This window comes from Pelodiscus sinensis, chromosome 6 (genome assembly GCF_052426305.1).
Source record: "Pelodiscus sinensis isolate ZL-2025 chromosome 6, ASM5242630v1, whole genome shotgun sequence".
In the NCBI taxonomy this organism is placed as follows: Eukaryota; Metazoa; Chordata; order Testudines; family Trionychidae; genus Pelodiscus; species Pelodiscus sinensis.
Genome location: NC_143057.1, coordinates 93313645 through 93332243, shown reverse-complemented (window position 1 = coordinate 93332243; position 18599 = coordinate 93313645). Strand labels below are relative to the sequence as shown.

The 18599-nt window shown below is 42.7% G+C and overlaps 1 protein-coding gene across 3 annotated transcripts in view; it reads left to right on the top strand.

Moving 5' to 3' along the window:
* The window catches only part of IPO11 (importin 11), a 241267-nt gene that overhangs the window by 120276 nt on the left and 102392 nt on the right, over positions 1-18599 (top strand). For all 3 annotated transcript variants that reach the window (XM_006134432.5, XM_006134434.5, XM_006134433.5), the window contains exons 23-25: positions 1406-1485; positions 6585-6665; positions 12831-12926. In XM_006134432.5, coding sequence (XP_006134494.3) covers positions 1406-1485; positions 6585-6665; positions 12831-12926 — 257 coding nt within the window. The remainder of the gene's footprint in view (positions 1-1405; positions 1486-6584; positions 6666-12830; positions 12927-18599) is intronic.

The window sequence follows — 18599 nt, the reverse complement described above, 5'->3', positions numbered from 1 at the left end:
CAAACGAGCTTAGAGATGGAGGAAAAGCTATGAAGGGGAAGACAAACTGAACCCAGAACTCTGAGATTCAGTGCTGAATCTTTTTTCAAACGATTTGCTAATTTGTAGCTGCTACTTTATCTGCATGGTCTACATGGCCAAAAAGTGGTCTGCAATGTAGACTTATACTTTACAAACTTGTGTATGAAGTGGGAGTCATAGTGATGAGGGTAGCTATCTCAGGAGTGGATGTTTAGAGGCATGGTTGGATGCTAATATCTGGACTAGACCCAGAAAAAAGACTGAGAACCTTTTGTTTGCTTGAGAACCTTATAAAAATCTGAAGGAGTCTGCATTACACAGGCAAAAGAGCCTAAGTAAAAATTAAATAATTTGGTGACTCAATAAAATAGCAGACTGAAACATGTGCACTTTATTTTAAAGCTGCACTTATTTTAAACCCAAAGCTTAGTTAAGATCAATATCAAAATCAAGTTTCTGAAACCTGAACAGCCAAATCAATAAATCAGTTTTCCAAGTTACTGTATGCAAAAAGTCACAGATTACAGAAAAGTTTTTTTAATGACCTGTGTTAAATTGGTACAAATAAAAGATTTCAAGATGTCCCTGCAAATAATCAAATAATCCTTGAGTAGCTTCACTGTGTATCACTTCTAGATTTGATTGTTTATGTAATCTACAGTTCATAAAAGACAAAGGATTGGGAGAAAATGAAGGCTAAGTGGCAAAAGATAAGTGTCAGCTATGCATGGTTTAATTGAATGTTGCATAACAGAGCTGATGCTTGAGGTCTGGGAACAAGTGTAAAGATAAGAGCATTTTTGTAGATGCACAGAGAAATTTGTCATGTGTTAAAGAAATTTATCTTCCCATTATAAACACTAAAAATTTTAGTTACATGCTGGCTCCACGGGCGGGGCTGGCAACCAGTGCTCTCCTGGATGCCGGTCCCACTCCAGGAGAACTGGCTGCTGCCCTGTGCTGCAGACTCTCATACAGAGTCAGCAGTGAGAGGTGACAGTTGGCTCTTCAGAAGTTGGTGCATGCTAGGAGCTAGCTTTTAATCTGGCTGCTGGTGTGTACTGGCTCCTGTTGGAGGAAGCAGAAGCAGCAGAGTGGGGCTGCAACTGGCTCCGAGGAAGGAGGACCTGGAGCTGGTGTGTAACCATTTAAACAATTACACTCTTACATCACTAATAAATCTAGTAGTATGGATCTGTAATTACTGACTTATTTTGGGGAAAATACATCAGGTAAGTAAGTCTGTGATATAATAAAAAAATAAGAGGAAAATAAATCAAACAGATTTATCATATGAAAGTAAATATGACTGTTTGCAAAGTTAATTATTTATAAAAATAGTTTGCTGGCAAATATATTAAATCATATAAACTTATTTTTGCAGAGCTGAGTTCAGAAAATCTCAGAACCTGCTTTAAGATCATCAATGCTTATATTTTTTTATCATCTGCTGAATTTCTACAGGTATGTGGAGAAGTGAAATTAGTATTTTGTAATGTTTTGTGTTCACTATTTCATTTTGATTCTCAGTGTTTTATTATAAGAGATTTTTTTTCCCCCTTTTTCCGAAATCAGGACAGATTTTTCAGTTCAAAATAGTATTTTGCTGTAATGGATTCATTGCACATAGTGGGTTTTCTGTAAAATAATGTAATTGAAGATTCTGGTTTCTTGGAGTATACAGTATCATATTAACCATATTTAGAATTAAAAAATATTTATTGGAACAAGCTCATTAGGGAGCAATAGTTTAAATTTTGTAATAAAAATAATACTTATATTGTAGTAATGCCCAGAGACGCCAAGTGAATTCTGAAATTCATTGCGCTAGATGCTATGCGCATACATAATAAGTGATAATTCCTTCCCCAAACGCGCTTGCAACTCAATTGGACAAGACAGATCAAAGAAGGAAATTGGTAGTGCTGGTTGTACCTCTATAAACTGGGACTCTCTGGTCCGGCAACATCCATTGTCTTGGAATCCCAGGAAAGGGGGAGACTGCGGAGTGGGTATGGCCAGCAGCAGGGGTGCCAGAAATGACCTCCCCTGGTCCTACCAAATCCCTTATCCGGGACCAGTTAAATCCTGAAGGTGCCAGACTAGAGAGGTACAACCTGTATTCTCATTTTATAGATGTGGAAATGAGACACAGAGATTAAGGGTTAGATTTTTGAAGGCACTGAAATACTTTTCTAAATACTTTTAAAAATCTGGGCTTAAATGATTTGCCCAAAGTGTCTCAGGAATTCTGTGGCTCAGTGACTTAACCATAAAATGAACCAGTGAATAACTTCAGTAGTCTTTCTTTTTCTTTTGTGTCTCTTTTCCTATTCCATTTTGTTTTTAACTCAAAGGTTGAATTCCCCATTCATTGAATGTCTTTCACTCCATTTAAAACAAATGTTTGTTTTTTAATTTACATAAGGGTTGTCAAGAGTAGCCTGTATGATGCTCAGCTGTGCAGAAGTAGAATTAATTTATCTAGGATCAACTAGGATTTATTGGAAAGAAAAGGGAAGTTTGCATTTTAATAAAATGACTGCATTATATTTGTTTTCTAGTCAGCCATCCTCTATCACTTGTAACTGCATTGCTTCAGTAGCATAGAATCCTTCATTCCACTGTAATTGAGACAATTTGAACTGCCACCTGTTAGGCTAATTTTAACTGAGAGAGAAGGAAATCAGATCTGTTTGTTAGAACATGCCCTAAGTCTCTCTGTTTTCACAAGAAGGAAGATGTAAAATACAGAAACTGGTGTAGAGAAAAGTTGAGCTATGTATATCTTTTTATCTACAATTATTCCTGTGGTTTGATAAAGCTTAATTTTCATCTGAAATTGCTGAGTATTCATAGTACCTAGTGAAATTTGAGCTCTCAACATTTTTATTTATCAAGATTTCTCAAGTTGAGTAGCCAAAAATGAAACACCCTAAATGTTGGTACTGTTTTTAATATGTATAATTTAATTATATGTTACTTGTGGAAGTTAAAGAAGTAAGGACATCTGCTGGGTCCTTGCTGAAGGAAGAAAAAAGACATAGTAGCACTGAGAATTAGGTAATCTACAGAATGAAAGAATATTTAAATAGATGACTGATAAAATAGAAATTGAGACTGAAATAATGGAAATATGGAGGCAAAAGGACTGCAGAATCCAGAGGAAAAGGGGTGCTGACTTGGAGGGGAAGAGAAAGAGCTGTAAAGAAAAAAGTCAGAAGTTAAAACCAAATGAACAATAAGCAGAAGAAAAGACATGGAAAGAAAATCCTTAGCGATGGAAGGAGAAAAATGGAGAAAAGTGTTAATAAAAAAGACATAGCTTTGTTTACTTAAAAATGTATGTTGTTAGGCACTTTTTGGATTTATGTTCAGTTCCAACTAAGTAATATATCTGAACATCTGCATTCTGTACTATCTGGAGATTCCAAGTTCATCAATCTGCCTTTTCCAAGTATTGGTCCAAGTTCTAAGCTTTGGTACACTACTACTATAAATTAAATGAGAATGACAGAATGTTGTATACTTAAGCATTTTTAAAATAATTGCATGTAGTCCACCCACTCTACTATGGAATGGACCATTGCTCCTGTCCCATGCGGGAATGAATGGACCTCTAAACCAGAGGGATTTTTTTTTAATTCTTACCGCAGAAAGGGCAAGCTTCCAACAAGTTCCAAACAATCAGTGGTCAGCCATTTGCTTGTCTCAAAGTCCACACACTGATAGGGTACCTCCTCCTGGTAGTTCTGGGGCTTAACTCCTTCCAGGTACTGTGACCTCTTTTGACAGTCTCTCAGCCCATCTCTTCAATGACATGTGTTCTTTGTTTGTCACTTGGTTCTCAGCTGGGTCACTAGTCCTCCCCTTCTGGGGTAACAGAGTATTTCTGGGCAAACCATCCCAGACAATCTATTCTCCACTGCCTAGCCTACGCACAACCCCACGGGCAGTAGAGGAATGTGATCCACTCTTTACTTCACACTCTTTCTCAGAGGCTCTCTTCAGTAGCCAAAAGCCACACTATTTTAGCTGCTTTCCCTCCTTAGACTTACTTTCTTGCTGCTTTCCCCCCAATTCTTTCCTTCTTTCTGGCTCTTCCCCTACCTCTGGTCTGGGTTTGCCAGCCCAAACTCCTGTCTCCCAGGGAGTGACTGCAGATTATTTCTCTGCAGCTCCCAGCTAATCTCAGATACAGGACTTTATATAGGCCTGCTGGTTTCTGTCTATCTGGACTGCTTCCAGGCACCTCCTTGAAGTACATCCTGGGGAATTAATTGGCCGAATTGATTTCATATTCTCCTGCTTAAAATATCTTGATTTTCAGTTTTCATCCTTTATTTATTATTACTGTAATCAGCCAGTAGATGGTACCCAAGTGTAAGAAGTCAAGTCTTGGAGACTCAATGGCTTGGGACAGTGATTTTTCAACCTTTCCTCCCCCCATTTTCAGACCTTCTAAGAAATGTTTATTGGAGGCGCAGACTCCTTTGGAAATCTTAGACACAGTCTGCGAATCCCCCATAGGGGATCTTGAAGGTGATCTTCAACAAGCATTCTGTAAACTACGATATCCACACGAGGAAGTGAGGAGACAGATTAACAGAGCCAGATGTGTACTCAGAAGCCTCCCGCTACAGGACAAGCCCAAGAAAGAAACCAACAGAATACCACTGGCCATCAGCTACAGTCCTCAGCTAAAACCTCTCCAACGCATCATTAGTGATCTACAACCCATCCTGGACAATGATCCCTCACTTTCACAGGCCTTGGGAGGCAGGCCAGTCCTCGCCCACAGACAGCCCGCCAACCTGAAGCATATTCTCACCAGCAACTATACACCGCACCATAATAACTCTAATTCAGGAACCAATCCATGCAACAAACCTTGGTGCCAACTCTGCCCACATATATACACCAGCAACCCCATCACAGGACCCAGCCAGATCAGCCATACCGTCACTGGTTCTCCTGCACATCTACTAACGTAATATATGCCATCATGTACCAACAAGGCCCCTCTGCTATATACATCGGCCAAACTGGACAGTCCCTATGTAAAAGAATAAATGGACACAAATCAGATATTAGGAATGGCAATATACAAAAACCTGTACAGGAACACTTCAATCTCCCTGGACACACAATTGCAGATCTAAAGGTAGCCATCCTGCAGGAAAAAAAACTTCAAGACCAGACCTCAAAGAGAAACTGCTGAGCTACAGTTCATCTTCAAGTTTGACACAATCAACTCAGGATTCAACAAAGACCGTGAATGGCTAGCTAACTACAAAAGCAGCTTCTCTCTTGGTATTCACACCTCCAGATCAGCTACTAGAAGTGGAGCCTCATTCTCCCTGATTGTATCCACCTTGTCATCTCTAGCCTGATTCTGGCCTGCATATTTATACCTCCCTCTGGAAATTTCCACTACATGCATCTGACGAAGTGGGTCTTTGCCCACGAAAGCTTATGCTCCAACACTTCAGTTAGTCTATATGGTTCCACAGGACTCCTCACCACAGGTTGAAAACCACTGTTCTGTGGTAATAACAATCTTTTGTGGATCCCAAGTTGAAAATCACTGGCTTAGGATATCAAGAAATCAGAGGATTTCAAGAGAGTTGGGATGAATCAGATGTGGTGAGGACACTATCTTGGTGGAATTGGGTGAGTGGGGCACTGAAGAAAGGTAGAGAGACTGTGTTGCCCTGGATGGAGGTGAGTGTAAACCTAGGACTTCTGCTAAACACTTTGGACATAGGCTAACATAAATAAATAAATAAATATATTGTTAACAGAGTAGGGTTTGTGTCTTATTTTTTAGGGGTTTTTTTTTGGCCTTATGACCTGGATTTCTCACAATCTGTCACCAATTTGTTCTGCATCCACCCCTTTTCCTTTTCTCCCCCATCCATCTGGACATTGTGGATAGATGTTCTCAGGTGGCATGTTGGCATCTTTTTTTCTCATTGGGTTAGTCATAGACCCTGTTTGCTTATGTTCTTCTGGGTGGCCCTGACTTAGTTGCGCACACAGGAATTCTGAGACCATTTATATAAAAGAATAGTCGGCAATGGAATGGATACAGACCCATGGGCCAAAATGGGATGGAGGACTGATGGGAATTCAACAGCAACAGTGACCAAAAAAAAGCACAATCCACGCTCCTGCCTAGGAAGTATCCAATCCTGCCCTGCTCCATTGCCCACCTAAGGCCTCTAATCCCTTAGAAATAGCATCAAAATAAGATATGCAATTTGTGTAGCACCCTAAGAAAGTAGGTGGTCAATTGGAATTTTTTGCAAGTACAATAGATAATAACTTTTAAGTAACTACCATTGTCCTATAAATATTGAGTAAAGTTTAAATGTCACCTAATTTAAATGTAAGTCTTGCTGCATCTGATGGCAGAATTAATTCTTCGTTTCACTAGGAATTGCAATTATAAATACAATTTATTACAGAATGCATTATGTCAAGGTTTTTAGTGTCTTTTTATTTTGTTCTTTATATGATGTAAACAACAATATTTCATTTTGATTTTCATTTAATTTCAGGTGTATTCAGGTGATCTGTGTCGATCATTTTGTGAGCTCTTAAAGGACATAACTACTGAAGGCCAAGTTCAAGTGTTGAAGGTAATGTATTTTGTCATTTTTGGTCTTTCACTTAAAGTGAGTAAAAAAATCAATAACTTGTTGCAAAAAGCAGGCTACGGTGCTGTGTAGACACATCCAGAGAGAAGTGTTTTCCAATAATAAATACAAGGTGAAAGTTTGGACAGGATTTTTAGCTAGATGGAAAGTTACGAAAGGCCATATCTTAAAGGTGAAGTTGAGAAATAATTGGTGAGATTTATACATAGCCTCAATGTGAGGAACTGTTACCTCGGGTTCTTTCAACCCAAACCTCTCGGTAACTTTTACTCTCTGCGAGGTGGTGTCAGGAAATAACTCAGGGGAGATATGGTCGTCCGACCAATCAATGGATGGTACAAACAGGACAGCACAAGAGTGCTTTCACTTAAAGCTAAACTTTACTTCGTCTCAAGCACTTACACACGTCTGCAACAGGTTAGTAAAACACCCCCACCCTTGATAATTACCGAAGTTGAGTGTGGTTCTCGAGCAGGTTTCCGATGGCCAGGCTTCCATCTGCCGGTGGAGATGAAGATGCGTCCAGAAGTGAAGAGTCCTCAAGGTGTCCCTCCAACTGTTCCCAAAATTGTCCCCCCCAACTCAAACTTTCCTTCCCTATTTATTCATTAGTATTACAATAACATGTCACTCAAAAACTTGTTAGGCAAGCACTTTTTAAAGGTTAGGCAAGAGGTTTTCTTCTGATCATCACTTTCACCAGATGCGTTTTTTTCTTCTTCAGAGACTCCATGCCCAAGGGTCCTGATAGATATGTGTCTTAGGGCATTTAGACAAACTTCCTGTTTTTCTTAATATATTGCTCAGTGATTTCACTAGAGATTTGGGCCTCAGGAAGTACGTGGGGTCAAGCTGCCCTCTATGTGGCTCCCAAACTCCCCCTTCTTTCCCCTCCCTGACTTGGTCATGCTGTCTAGGCCTATTTTGGGCCTGTTAGCTTGGTTGCTAAAGTTTAAGCAGTAAGCAATAGTGGTTCAGGCACATTACTGGATTTGCCAAAATCTCCCCGTACAGAACCAGAGAAATATTGACATTGAAGATATTGCCCGGATTCTGGACTTGATGGTTGTAGGCCTGATCAAGAAGGGAGGAAGCAGGAAAGTCTTGAGAAGGAAGTTTAGGAACTGTGTTTTAGTCATATTAACCTTGAACTGATAGCTTAGGCATTCATATGGAGATGTCAGAGAGAGAAGCTGAGATTTTTGGTTTGGACAGAAGGAAATAGGTCTAGAGTAGAGGTAAATCTGTAAGCCATCAATATGGGAATGGTAGTTGAATTGAGATTTCCCAGATATAAGTGTAAATAGAGAACAGAAGAGGAGTTAAGGACAACCCAGAAGAATCCTGACAAAGTTCAAAGACAGATGAGGAGGGATCCTCTGAACAACACACTGAAGAAGTGATAAGAGAGGTAGGAGAAGTACCATAAATAGCTCTTTTTGTAAATTGCATTGTTGGATTCAGTCATGTAACTTTTAAATAAAGCTTTTGCGAGTGCCAAATATTGTGAAAAACAGTTATTGATAAATTCATTTCTGAGATCTAAAATATGCCTTTTGAGTATACTCAGAAGAAAACAGAGATACATACTGTGCAATTCAGATGTTAGAATAATTATGGTTTATTACTGGCACTGTCTGAAAAAAAGATGTCTTTGCAAGGAGCTTTAACTGTGTATCTTCAGTCTTAGTGTGACTTACGTTCAGTTTTATTAATACATTATTATTTATAAAGCAGAAGTCTGCAAATAATTGATTTCTCATTGATATAGTAATTATGATAAAAATTGCAGTGTATTTTGCCGCCAAGAAAATATTTTCTGTTTTGAAGTATTCATAATGGAACTTGAAAGTTAACAAGCTCCTTTTGGTACCAAAATACTGCAGGAACTTTGGTTCTATTCTCACTCCACTCCTCCCTTCCCCCAACATCCCCCCCCCCCCCCCGCAAAAAAACAAACAAACCAACCCAACACCCTGTCTATATAAGAAAAATATTACGGATAGTAGAGGGTTTTTTATCTGCAGGCCCAGGCAGACTGAGATGCAGAGGCTGGAAGATAAAGCTGAGCTGTATACCATTTTCTGCATACAGTACTTGTCACTTAATATATCTAGGTTGGGAGTGTCCAGCCTGTGGTTTGGGAGTCACTTCTGATCCTTGAGATGCTAAAGTTTGGTTCTCCAGGGCAGTTCTATTCAGAAGAAAATATCTATTTGATTATTAATTGAATATGTCCTGTGATTTTTAAAGTGAAGTATTTTAATCAACCTTCTCACTGTTGGAGGTATGCCTAACTGCAGCTAAAAATTCATGATTCACCCATGCCAGCTGATTCAAGCATGAAGTACTTGGGTTAAGAGACTAACTGCAGTTTAGATGTTTGGACTCAGACTGTCACCCATGCCCTGGGACCCTCCCACCTCATGCTGAAAAGCCTGGATACCATCTTATTCACCACCTCATCCCTTCACCTTTTAATGGATATGTAGAGACTTTGGTGTTCCAACAATTAGCAAGTGTGGCATCAATTTATATTCTTTTCTTAGTCTCTGCTATAGTGAGAGAAAGGGAATGTAATTTGTGCAACTGGTCATTCTCTCAGCAAGGGGGCCTCCAGTATAGACCTGGAGTATTAAGTTCCTGTGCGACCTTAATCTCCATGCATAGGGTGTGAGGGAGTCTTACCTGGATTGTGCTACACTCTCTCTTAGATGAACCTTTGGGAACCCCATTGCCTCCTATCACAGTTTAGAGTAGCCCCTAGAATTGCTCTAAACTGGATTGAGGTTGATCAGAAAATTAAGTAGTAGTTATTGGCTTTGATGGCCATCCCTCTGTCCCTGTTCTATGCTGAGCTGATCATAGCCACAGCAGAGAATCTGCCTCAAGATATTTAAAGGAGAGAGAATGCTCAAAGCTATACTATTTTGCGCTCCTGCTCTAAAACTTATGCTTAGACTAATAGAAAGAAGTGTAGTTATTGAATTTATGAAAGGGCTTGGCTATTTCTCACTGACATTTTTCAACAGAAACTGTGAATTCTTCAAGATATTTTCTTATGGGTGATGGATGTGCCACTGTTGGATATGTGTTGGCCCATGTGCTCTTGATCAGATTTTGATTAGCAGTATCTGCAGGTCTGTACCTGTTCATTATACAACCTTATGCTCCGGTGCCAGAGCATGTAAGGAGAGGTGAAGCCACTACCATTTCAGTTCTTTCTCAACTGCCTTTTGGCTCTGGATGGAAGGACTATTGCTTCTTTGAAGTTTTAGGGTTTTTCTACCTTTAATTATTATTAGTTTTCACTTCATTTTATTTATTTCAGCTTAAGTATGTGTTTTGTGGGGTTTGCTCTCTTCATCCTCCCCTGATTTCTTTTCAGTCGGGGCAGGCTTTTTTCCCTCTTGGCCTCTGTTTACTCTTGTGTTTCCTGCTATGTGACGCTAAAGATCCCAGGTTTTCAGACCAGCTGTTGATTTCTCACAAATGACTATCCAGAGCACTGCCTCTCCAAGTGGTCCACAAAACCACTTTAAGAAACTTAAGTGTCCACTCCAGTTTGTTTACATACCGGCCCTGTGGCGACGGAGCCTTGCTGCTCCCATTGGCTCCATTTTGCCATTTGCACCAGTAAGTAAACAAGCCAGAGCATCCAGTTAACACGTTCTCACAGAGGTTTCGCTGTCCACTTTGAGAAACATTGATCAAGAGTAGGTGTGGGCAATAAGCAGCCCATGGGCTAGATGCAGTTTGCCAGGGTTAGCCCCTGGTGAACTTCCAGATGTTTTATTTCCCTGATCATCTGTGGGTATGGCCTCTCACAGGTCTGGTTGGCTGCAGTTTGCCATTTCCAGCCAATGGTAGCTGTGGAAAGCAGTGGCAGATTTCTGAAACATCAAGGTCTAAATAATTCATGTAGCTAGGGAAAGATTATGGTCTTAAAAAGAACAAATGGCACGTGCCTCGTTACCATTGAAAATCAATAGAAGTTAGGCACAAAACTGCCATTTGTTCCTTTTGCTACTAAACATTGTGGATGAGATTTTCAGTCTCTTGAGACTCATATATGAAGTTGAGGATAACTTCTGTGTATGTTAAAATACTTGCCTGCAGATATTATAGGATTACTACAGGTTGAACCTCCCAAGTCTGGGACTCCCTGGTTCGGCAATATCTGTGGTCCGGCAGGGTGATGGATGTTTCTGGACCAGAGTCCAGGAGGCGGAGAGTGGGAGCCAGCCTGGAGAACGCAGAGCTGGACTCTGGCAGTGGCTGGACTAGGTGTTGGCTGGGGAGCCCCAGCCCAGCTGGAGAATTCCTGGCATCAGCATGACCAGGCAACAAACAGGAAGCCCCCACCCCAGCCAGGGAACCCCTGGTGTCAGCGGAACCAGGCAGCAAATGGGAAGTCCGTGCCCCACCTTGGGAATCCTTTGCAGCAGCAAGGCCAGGCAGTGGCCAGGAAGCCCCAGTGAGGCCCCGGAAGGAGCAGGACTGGCCCCAGCAGTATGGCTAGTGGCAATCCGATGGTCCCAGATGGGGAACCCTAGGAAACCCCCAGTGGGCTGGGCTGCCTTGGCTGGGAAACTCCCTGGCGTCAACAGAGCCAGGCAGCCAGGGAGCCCCAGCCAGGAAACCCCTGGAATCCCCGGAGTCAATGGGACTGAAGTAGCCAGGTGTCCCCAGCCAGGGAACCTCCAGCAACAGTAGAGCTGGGCAGCAGCAGGTCAGCCTTGGCCGGGGAGCTTCAAGGAATACCCAGAGGCAGTGGGATGTTGTAGTCCAAGCAGGGCTAGTGGCATTCGTGTGGCCCTGGCAAGAGAACCTGGAGAACTCTTGGCAGCAGCGAGTGGGAGCCCCAGCCTGGGTAATCTGGGAATGGGGGCAGCCAGCAGGGGACATTGACCTCCCTGGTCCTGCAAACTCCCTGGTTCGATGCTGCTCAGGTCCCAACGGTGCTGGACCAGGGATGTCCAACCTGTATAATTATTTTCTGTTTTGAAAATATTAGAGAACAGGAATTGCTGTTGATAAATGATACAGAGATTCCCATTAAAAGCTATTTGAGGAGAATTACACATCTGTTGTTGAAAACATGCATGTTCTTTGAGTGATGGCCCCGTGAGTGTGCCACTGTTGGTGACGAGTCACCCAGATCTGCAAATTGGAGCATTACAAAGCAGTTCTATTTCTCTTGCCTGTCTTGCCGTGCATGTGCTAGAGGGAGTTGTAGTGTGGGTGGCTCCAGAGCCAGCACAAGCCAGGACTGCTCAGTCCCGGCACTAGTCAGCTCCTGGAGCTACCCCTGCTGCAGCTTTGCAGAGCGGTGCTTATCAACTAATCATATAGTCGATACAAATTGTATCAACTATATGATTAGCCAGATAATCACATTTTAACTTCCTTACTGTTCTTCTATGACCTTTAGCCTTCTGTAGCAACTCAGCCAGTAAATCCTTCTTGGTGCTCTTGCTTTCAGCCTTTTCCCAGGAACCATCTACAGCTCCCACCTAAGATACCACAGTCCTTTGATCTCTGACAGCTTTCACGTGTCTTTGACTCCCTGGCAGCTGTTACTTGCCCTTTTCCTTGGTGAGTTTGTGCTGTAAGAAAAGCCTTACTCATCTGGACTCTTCCTTACTCAGTCTTCCTAATTCTGTATAGTTCCAGGTGTTGCTTTTCCCTCTTAATACACCAAAAGGGAGCACCTGTTCTTGCACAGGAGAGCTGGATCTGCTTGATTGACAGGGTCCATCCACAGTGTGATGAGGGTTCTACTAAATAGTCACATTGCTCACTACCTAATTTTTTATTTAACTGTCAAACATTCTTTTGTGTCTGTCCCATCAAATACTTTTTTCTTTTGTCATTAAAATTGATTGTATGTGGTATTTTTCTTTCAAATGCAAATCGGTTGAATCGACAAAATATGACAGATCGGCTGCTTACATATGTATTCGTTCATTTGCGCTGTTCAAGTTATCAGAATACTTATGAATGCAGTGCATAACATTTTAAGATTTGTACGTTTCTGCAGTCTGTGAGTTCTAGTTTATGAAATAGCCAAAATTCGGTCATCTGGACTGTGCATTTCAATGTAATTTACAAATAGTTTTTATGGTTTTGTTTTTGTTTTTTTAGGTTGTGGAAAATGTCCTAAAAGTAAACCCAACATTGGGTCCTCAGATGTTTCAACCCCTCTTGCCATCTGTGTTCAGAGGGATTATAGATGGAGAGGTAAGAATTATTTTCTTGAAACTACTCAAGTTTTTCATGTAATGTATTTGCTTTCAACTTATTTCCCATACAATTTTAACTAGATATTAGTATTAAATAAGTAATGGATTTAATTTAAAAAACAGCTACAGGAAAATGAAATCTTGTGACTGGAATATTTCATGTGATTTCACAGGGTTATTTCTTATTTTTCCAAATGAACACATACATCACTATAATTTTCACCTCTACCCTTACACATTCAGTGTTACAAATTCAGATATTCTATTTGGAGTAGGTTTTATTATATTGTATGAAGTATTTATTAATATCATAAAAGAAATTGAAGAAAATCATTTAGACATCAAATACATGTCTCTGGGAGTCAGCATAATGAGGAAAAGAAATATTAAATGTCATTACAGATACTAAATTCATTTTACCCTTGATATTAAAAGTTCTACTCTCTTCTTTCTAAAATACAGGAAAATTTTAGGAAAGTTCTTAAGAAATTTGTGTATCATTAAGAGAGTCGTCTTATAATGACTAATCATTTCTGCTGCTCTATACTGATAATGCTCTTGGCAAGTCTCAAGAGAGTTCAGCCAAGTCATAGTGTGGACCTAAGCATCGGGTACTCTATTTCAAAACTAGTTCAAAGCTAATGTTTTTTACCACCTCTCCTCCCTCCCCCCAGCAGTCTGCACTTTCCCAACAGTCCAGTTATTTAAAAAAAAACAAAACATATTGCTACATAAATATGTTTAAATCTCAAAATTTAAAAGTGAGACAAAATTTAAACTTGATTCACCTCTGAGATCTCATTCAGAGCTATAAAAGAAGACAGAAATGTCTTACATGCAGGCAGTCTGTGATGCTTGTGCAGGGCATCAGGAAAGTCATTGGAGTTCTGTATATTTTCAGGGATCCATATAATGCATTGCAGTATTCGGACTTAAAGTTGAATCAAATTTGTAATTGGGTAAACCGCTGAAGTTGTGAGAGCCAATTTTTTTATCACACTACATGGGGAATTGTATGATAGTTTAATTCAGAACTAAAAATAAATTACTTCTTTGATTTTGCTAAGACTTTAAAAAAGAAAACACTTTGGGCTGATACTAAGTAGGGAAAATTTCAGCCGGAGTAGTTTGTTTCACAATATGTGGTTGATGCTCACTCATAGACTTTAAGGTCAGAAGGGACCATTATGATTATCTAGTCTGACCCCCTGCACCGTGCAGGCCACAGAATCTCACCCACCCCTCTTAGAATAATCCTCTCACCTATATCTCAGATATTGAAGCCTTCAAATACTTTGAAGGCCCCAAGATGCAGAGGATCCTCCAGCTGTGATCTGTGCCCCATGCTACAGAGGAAGGCAAAAAACCTCCAGTGTCTCTGCCAATCTACCCTGGAGGAAAATTCCTTCCCAACCCCAAATATGGCGATCAGCTAAACCCTGAGCATGTGGGCAAGACTCACCAGCCAGACACCCAGAAAGTTCTCTATAGTAACTCCATTGACCTATTTCCCACTGATAATGAATGGTCAATTAGTTACCAAGATCATGTTCTCAAACCATCCCATTATCATAGAACTGGAAGAGACATCAGAAGGTCATCAAGTCCAGCCCCCTGCTCTAGGCAGGACCAATGCCATCTAAATCAACCCGACCAGGGCTTTGTCAAGCCGGGACTTAAACACCTCTAGGGATGGAGACTCCACTACTTCCCTAGGTAATCCATTCCAGTGCTTCACCACCCTCCTAGTGAAATAGTTTTTCCTAATATCCAACCTGGACCTCTCCCACCATAACTTGAGACCATTCCTCCTTGTTCTGCCATCTGTCACTATTGAGAACAGCCTCTCTCCATCCTCTTTGGAACCTCCCTTCAGGAAGTTGAAGGCTGCTATCATATCCCCCCCTCACTCTTCGCTTCTGCAGACTAAACAGACCCAACTCCCTCAGCCTCTCCTCATAAGCCATGAGCTCCAGCCCCCTAATCATTTTGGTTGCCCTCTGCTGGACCCTCTTCAATGCGTCCACATCCTTTTTGTAGTGGGGGGCCCAGAACTGGACACAATACTCCAGATGTGGCCTCACCAATGCCGAATAAAGGGGAATAATGACATCTCTGGATCTGCTGGCAATGCTCCTCTTAATGCAACCTAATATGCCATTAGCCTTCTTAGCTACAAGGGCACACTGTTGACTCATATCCAGCTTCTCATCCATTGTAACCCCCAGGTCCTTTTCTGCAGAAGTACAGGCAGTCCCCGACTTACACGGATCCGACTTATGTCGGATCCGCACTTACGAACGGGGCTTTCTCACCCCGGAGGTCGAGATAGCGGATTGCTACCTGCGAGCTCCGGGGCGAGAGAGCCCTGTTCGTAAGCTGCTCCGGTGCCGCTGGTCTGCTGGAGACCAGCAAAGCCTCAGAAGCGCGGGAACCACTGCACAGGCTCTGCTCCCCGTGTCCCTGGTCTGCTGGGGGGGGGAGGGTGCGGATAGTGTGCCCCCCCCCCCAGCAGACCAGGCTTTTGTTTTGGACCCTGGAGCAGAGCAGCTGGTGCGCTGTGGATTGGTCCTGCAGCACCCGCTCTGGGCACTACTGGACCAACCCGGCAGCACCCCAGCTGCTCTGCCCCAGGTCCTGATTCAGCTGCTGCTGGTCAGTTTCAGCAGTGGCTGAATCAGGACGCCTGGGGCAGAGCAGCTGGGGTGCTGCTGGGTTGGTCCAGTAGCGCCGAGGGGTGCTACTGGAGCAACCCAGCAGCACCCCAGCTGCTCTGCCCCAGGCTTCCTGGAATCAGCGCTCATCAGTTTCAGCAGCAGCTGACTTGGGGAAGCTTGGGGTTCTTAAGTTGAATCTGTATGTAAGTCAGAACTGGCGGTCAGTTTCAACTTAAGAACAAACCTACAGTCCCTATCTTGTACGTAACCCGGGGACTGCCTGTACTACTTTGCTGGTTGGTCCCCAGCTTGTAACTATGCTTGGGATTCTTCCATCCCAAGTGCAGGACTCTACACTTGTCCTTGTTGAACCTCATCAGATTTCTTGTGGCCCAATCCTCCAATTTGTCTAAGTCACTCTGGACCCTATCTCTGCCCTTAAGCATATCTACCTCTCCCCCCAGCTTAGTGTCATCCGCAAACTTGCTGAGGGTGCAATCCATCCCCTAATCCAGATCAGTAATAAAGATATTGAACAAAACCGGTCCAAGAACTGAACCTTGGGGCACTCCACTAGAAACCGACCGCCATCCTGACATCAAGCCATTGATCACTACCCGCTGGGCCCGGCCTTCTAGCCATCTTTCTATCCATCTTACCGTCCATTTATCCAATCCACATTCCCTTAACTTGCTGGCAAAAATATTGTGGGAGACCGTATCAAAAGCCTTGCTAAAGTCAAGGTATATAACATCCACTGACTTCCCCATGTCCACCGAGCCAGTTACCTCATCATAGAAGCTAATCAGATTGGTCAGGTATGATTTTCCCTTTGTGAATCCATGCTGACTATTCCTAATCACTTTCCTCTCATCCAAGTGCCTCAAAATGGATTCCTTCAGGATCCCTTCCTTGATTTTTCCAGGAACCGAGGTAAGACTGACTGGCCTATAGTTCCCTGGATCATCCTTCTTCCCTTTTTTGAAGATGGGCACTACATTTGCCTTTTTCCAATCGTCCGGGATTTCTCCCGATCTCCACGACTTTTCAAAGATAATAGCCAAAGGCTCCTCAATGACGTTTGCCAACTCCCTCAGTACCCTCGGTTGCACTAAGTCCAGACCCATGGATTTATGTACGTTTAGCTTTTCTAAATAGTTCCTAACCTGTTCTTTACCCACCACAGGCTGTCTATCTTCATCCCATCTTGTGTCACTTAGCGCAGAAGTCCAGGAGCCGACCTTGTCCGTGAATACAGAGGCAAAGAAAGCATTGAGTACTTCAACTTTCCCCACATCATCTGTCACTAGGTTACCTCCTTCATCCATTAGGGGCTGCACACCCTCTCTGATAACCTTCTTCTTGTTAACATGCCTGTAGAAACCTTTCTTGTTATCCTTCACATCCTTGGCCAGTCGCAATTCCATTGGCACTTTCGCCTTCCTGATAACCCCCCGGCATTCTCGAGCTATACCTTTAAACTCTTCCCTGGTCATTTGTCCCAAGTTTCCACTTTTTGTAAGCTTTCTTTTTGTGCTTAAGTTCACCAAGGGTTTCCCCTGTAAGCCAATCCGGTCTCCTACCATGTTTGCCTCTCTTGCTACGCGTCAAGTTGGTTTCTTTCTGTGCCTTCAATAAGGCTTCTTTAAAATACTGCCAGCTGTCTTGGACTCCTTTCCCCTTCATGTTAGCATCCCATGGGATTCTGCCCATCAGATCTCTGAGGGAGTCAAAATCTCCTTTTCTGAAGTCCAAGGTGTGTATTTTAGTACTCTATTTTCTTCCTTTGGTCACGATCCTGAAATATACCGTCTCATTATCACTGCTTCCGAGGTTGTCACCCACCTCTACTTCCCCTATTAGTTCCTCCCTGTTTGTGAGCAGAAGGTCAAGCTGTGCATGGCCTCTGGTCGGATCCTTCAGGACTTGTACCAAGAAGTTATCCCCAGCATTCGCCAAAAATGTTCTTGGATTGCCTGTGTAGTGCCATATTGCTTTCCCAACAGATGTCAGGGTGATTAAAGTCCCCCACGAGAACCAGGGCCTGCGATCTGTCAGCTTCGCTCAGTTGTCCAAAGAAAACCTCATCTGCCTCATCCACCTGATTCGGTGGCCTATAGCAGACACCAACCACAACATCACTGCTGTTGTTTGCTCCTTTAAACTTAACCCATAGACTCTCAACAACAGGTTTTTCTCCCTCTTTATACTGGAGTTCAGAGCAATCGTAGTGCTCTCTTACATATAGCGCAACTCCTCCTCCTTTTCTCCCCTGCCTGTTCTTCCTGAACAGTCTATACCCTTCCATGTCAGCACTCCAGTCATGTGAGTCATCCCACCAAGTCTCTGTTATCCCATTTAAGTCATATTTATTGGACTGGGCCAGGGCCTCCAGTTCTTCCTGTTTGTTGCCCAGGCTTCTCGCATTAGTGTACAAAAACACCAGGTAACCAGTTGATTTCCCTATCTTCTCCATTCGAGACAGGGGTCCTCCTTTCTTGCTCCTTCCTCTCTGCATTTCTTCCTGGTATCCGACTTTCCCTCTCCCCTCAGGGTTTTGGTCATCGTCCCACGACGAACCTAGTTTAAAGCCCTCCTCACTAGGTTTGCAAGCCTTCCCGCGAATATGCTCCTTCTCTTCGTTAGGTGGATCCCATCTCTTCCTAACAATCCTTGTGCCTGGAACAGAGTCCCATGGTCGAAGAAACCAAAGCCCTCTCTGCGACACCACCTGCGCAACCACGCATTTACGTCCTCAATTCGACGATCCCTGCCCAGTCCTTTCCCTTCAACAGGGAGGATGGACGAGAACACCACTTGTGCTCCGAATTCTTGGCTCCTTCTTCCCAGCGCTACATAATCCGCAGTAACCCGCTCAAGGTCATTCTTGGCTGTATCATTAGTTCCTACGTGGAGAAGCAGAAAGGGGTAGCGATCGGAAGGTTTGATCAGCTTGGTAAGCCTCTCAGTCACATCCTGAATGCGAGCTCCTGGTAAGCAGCACACCTCTCGAG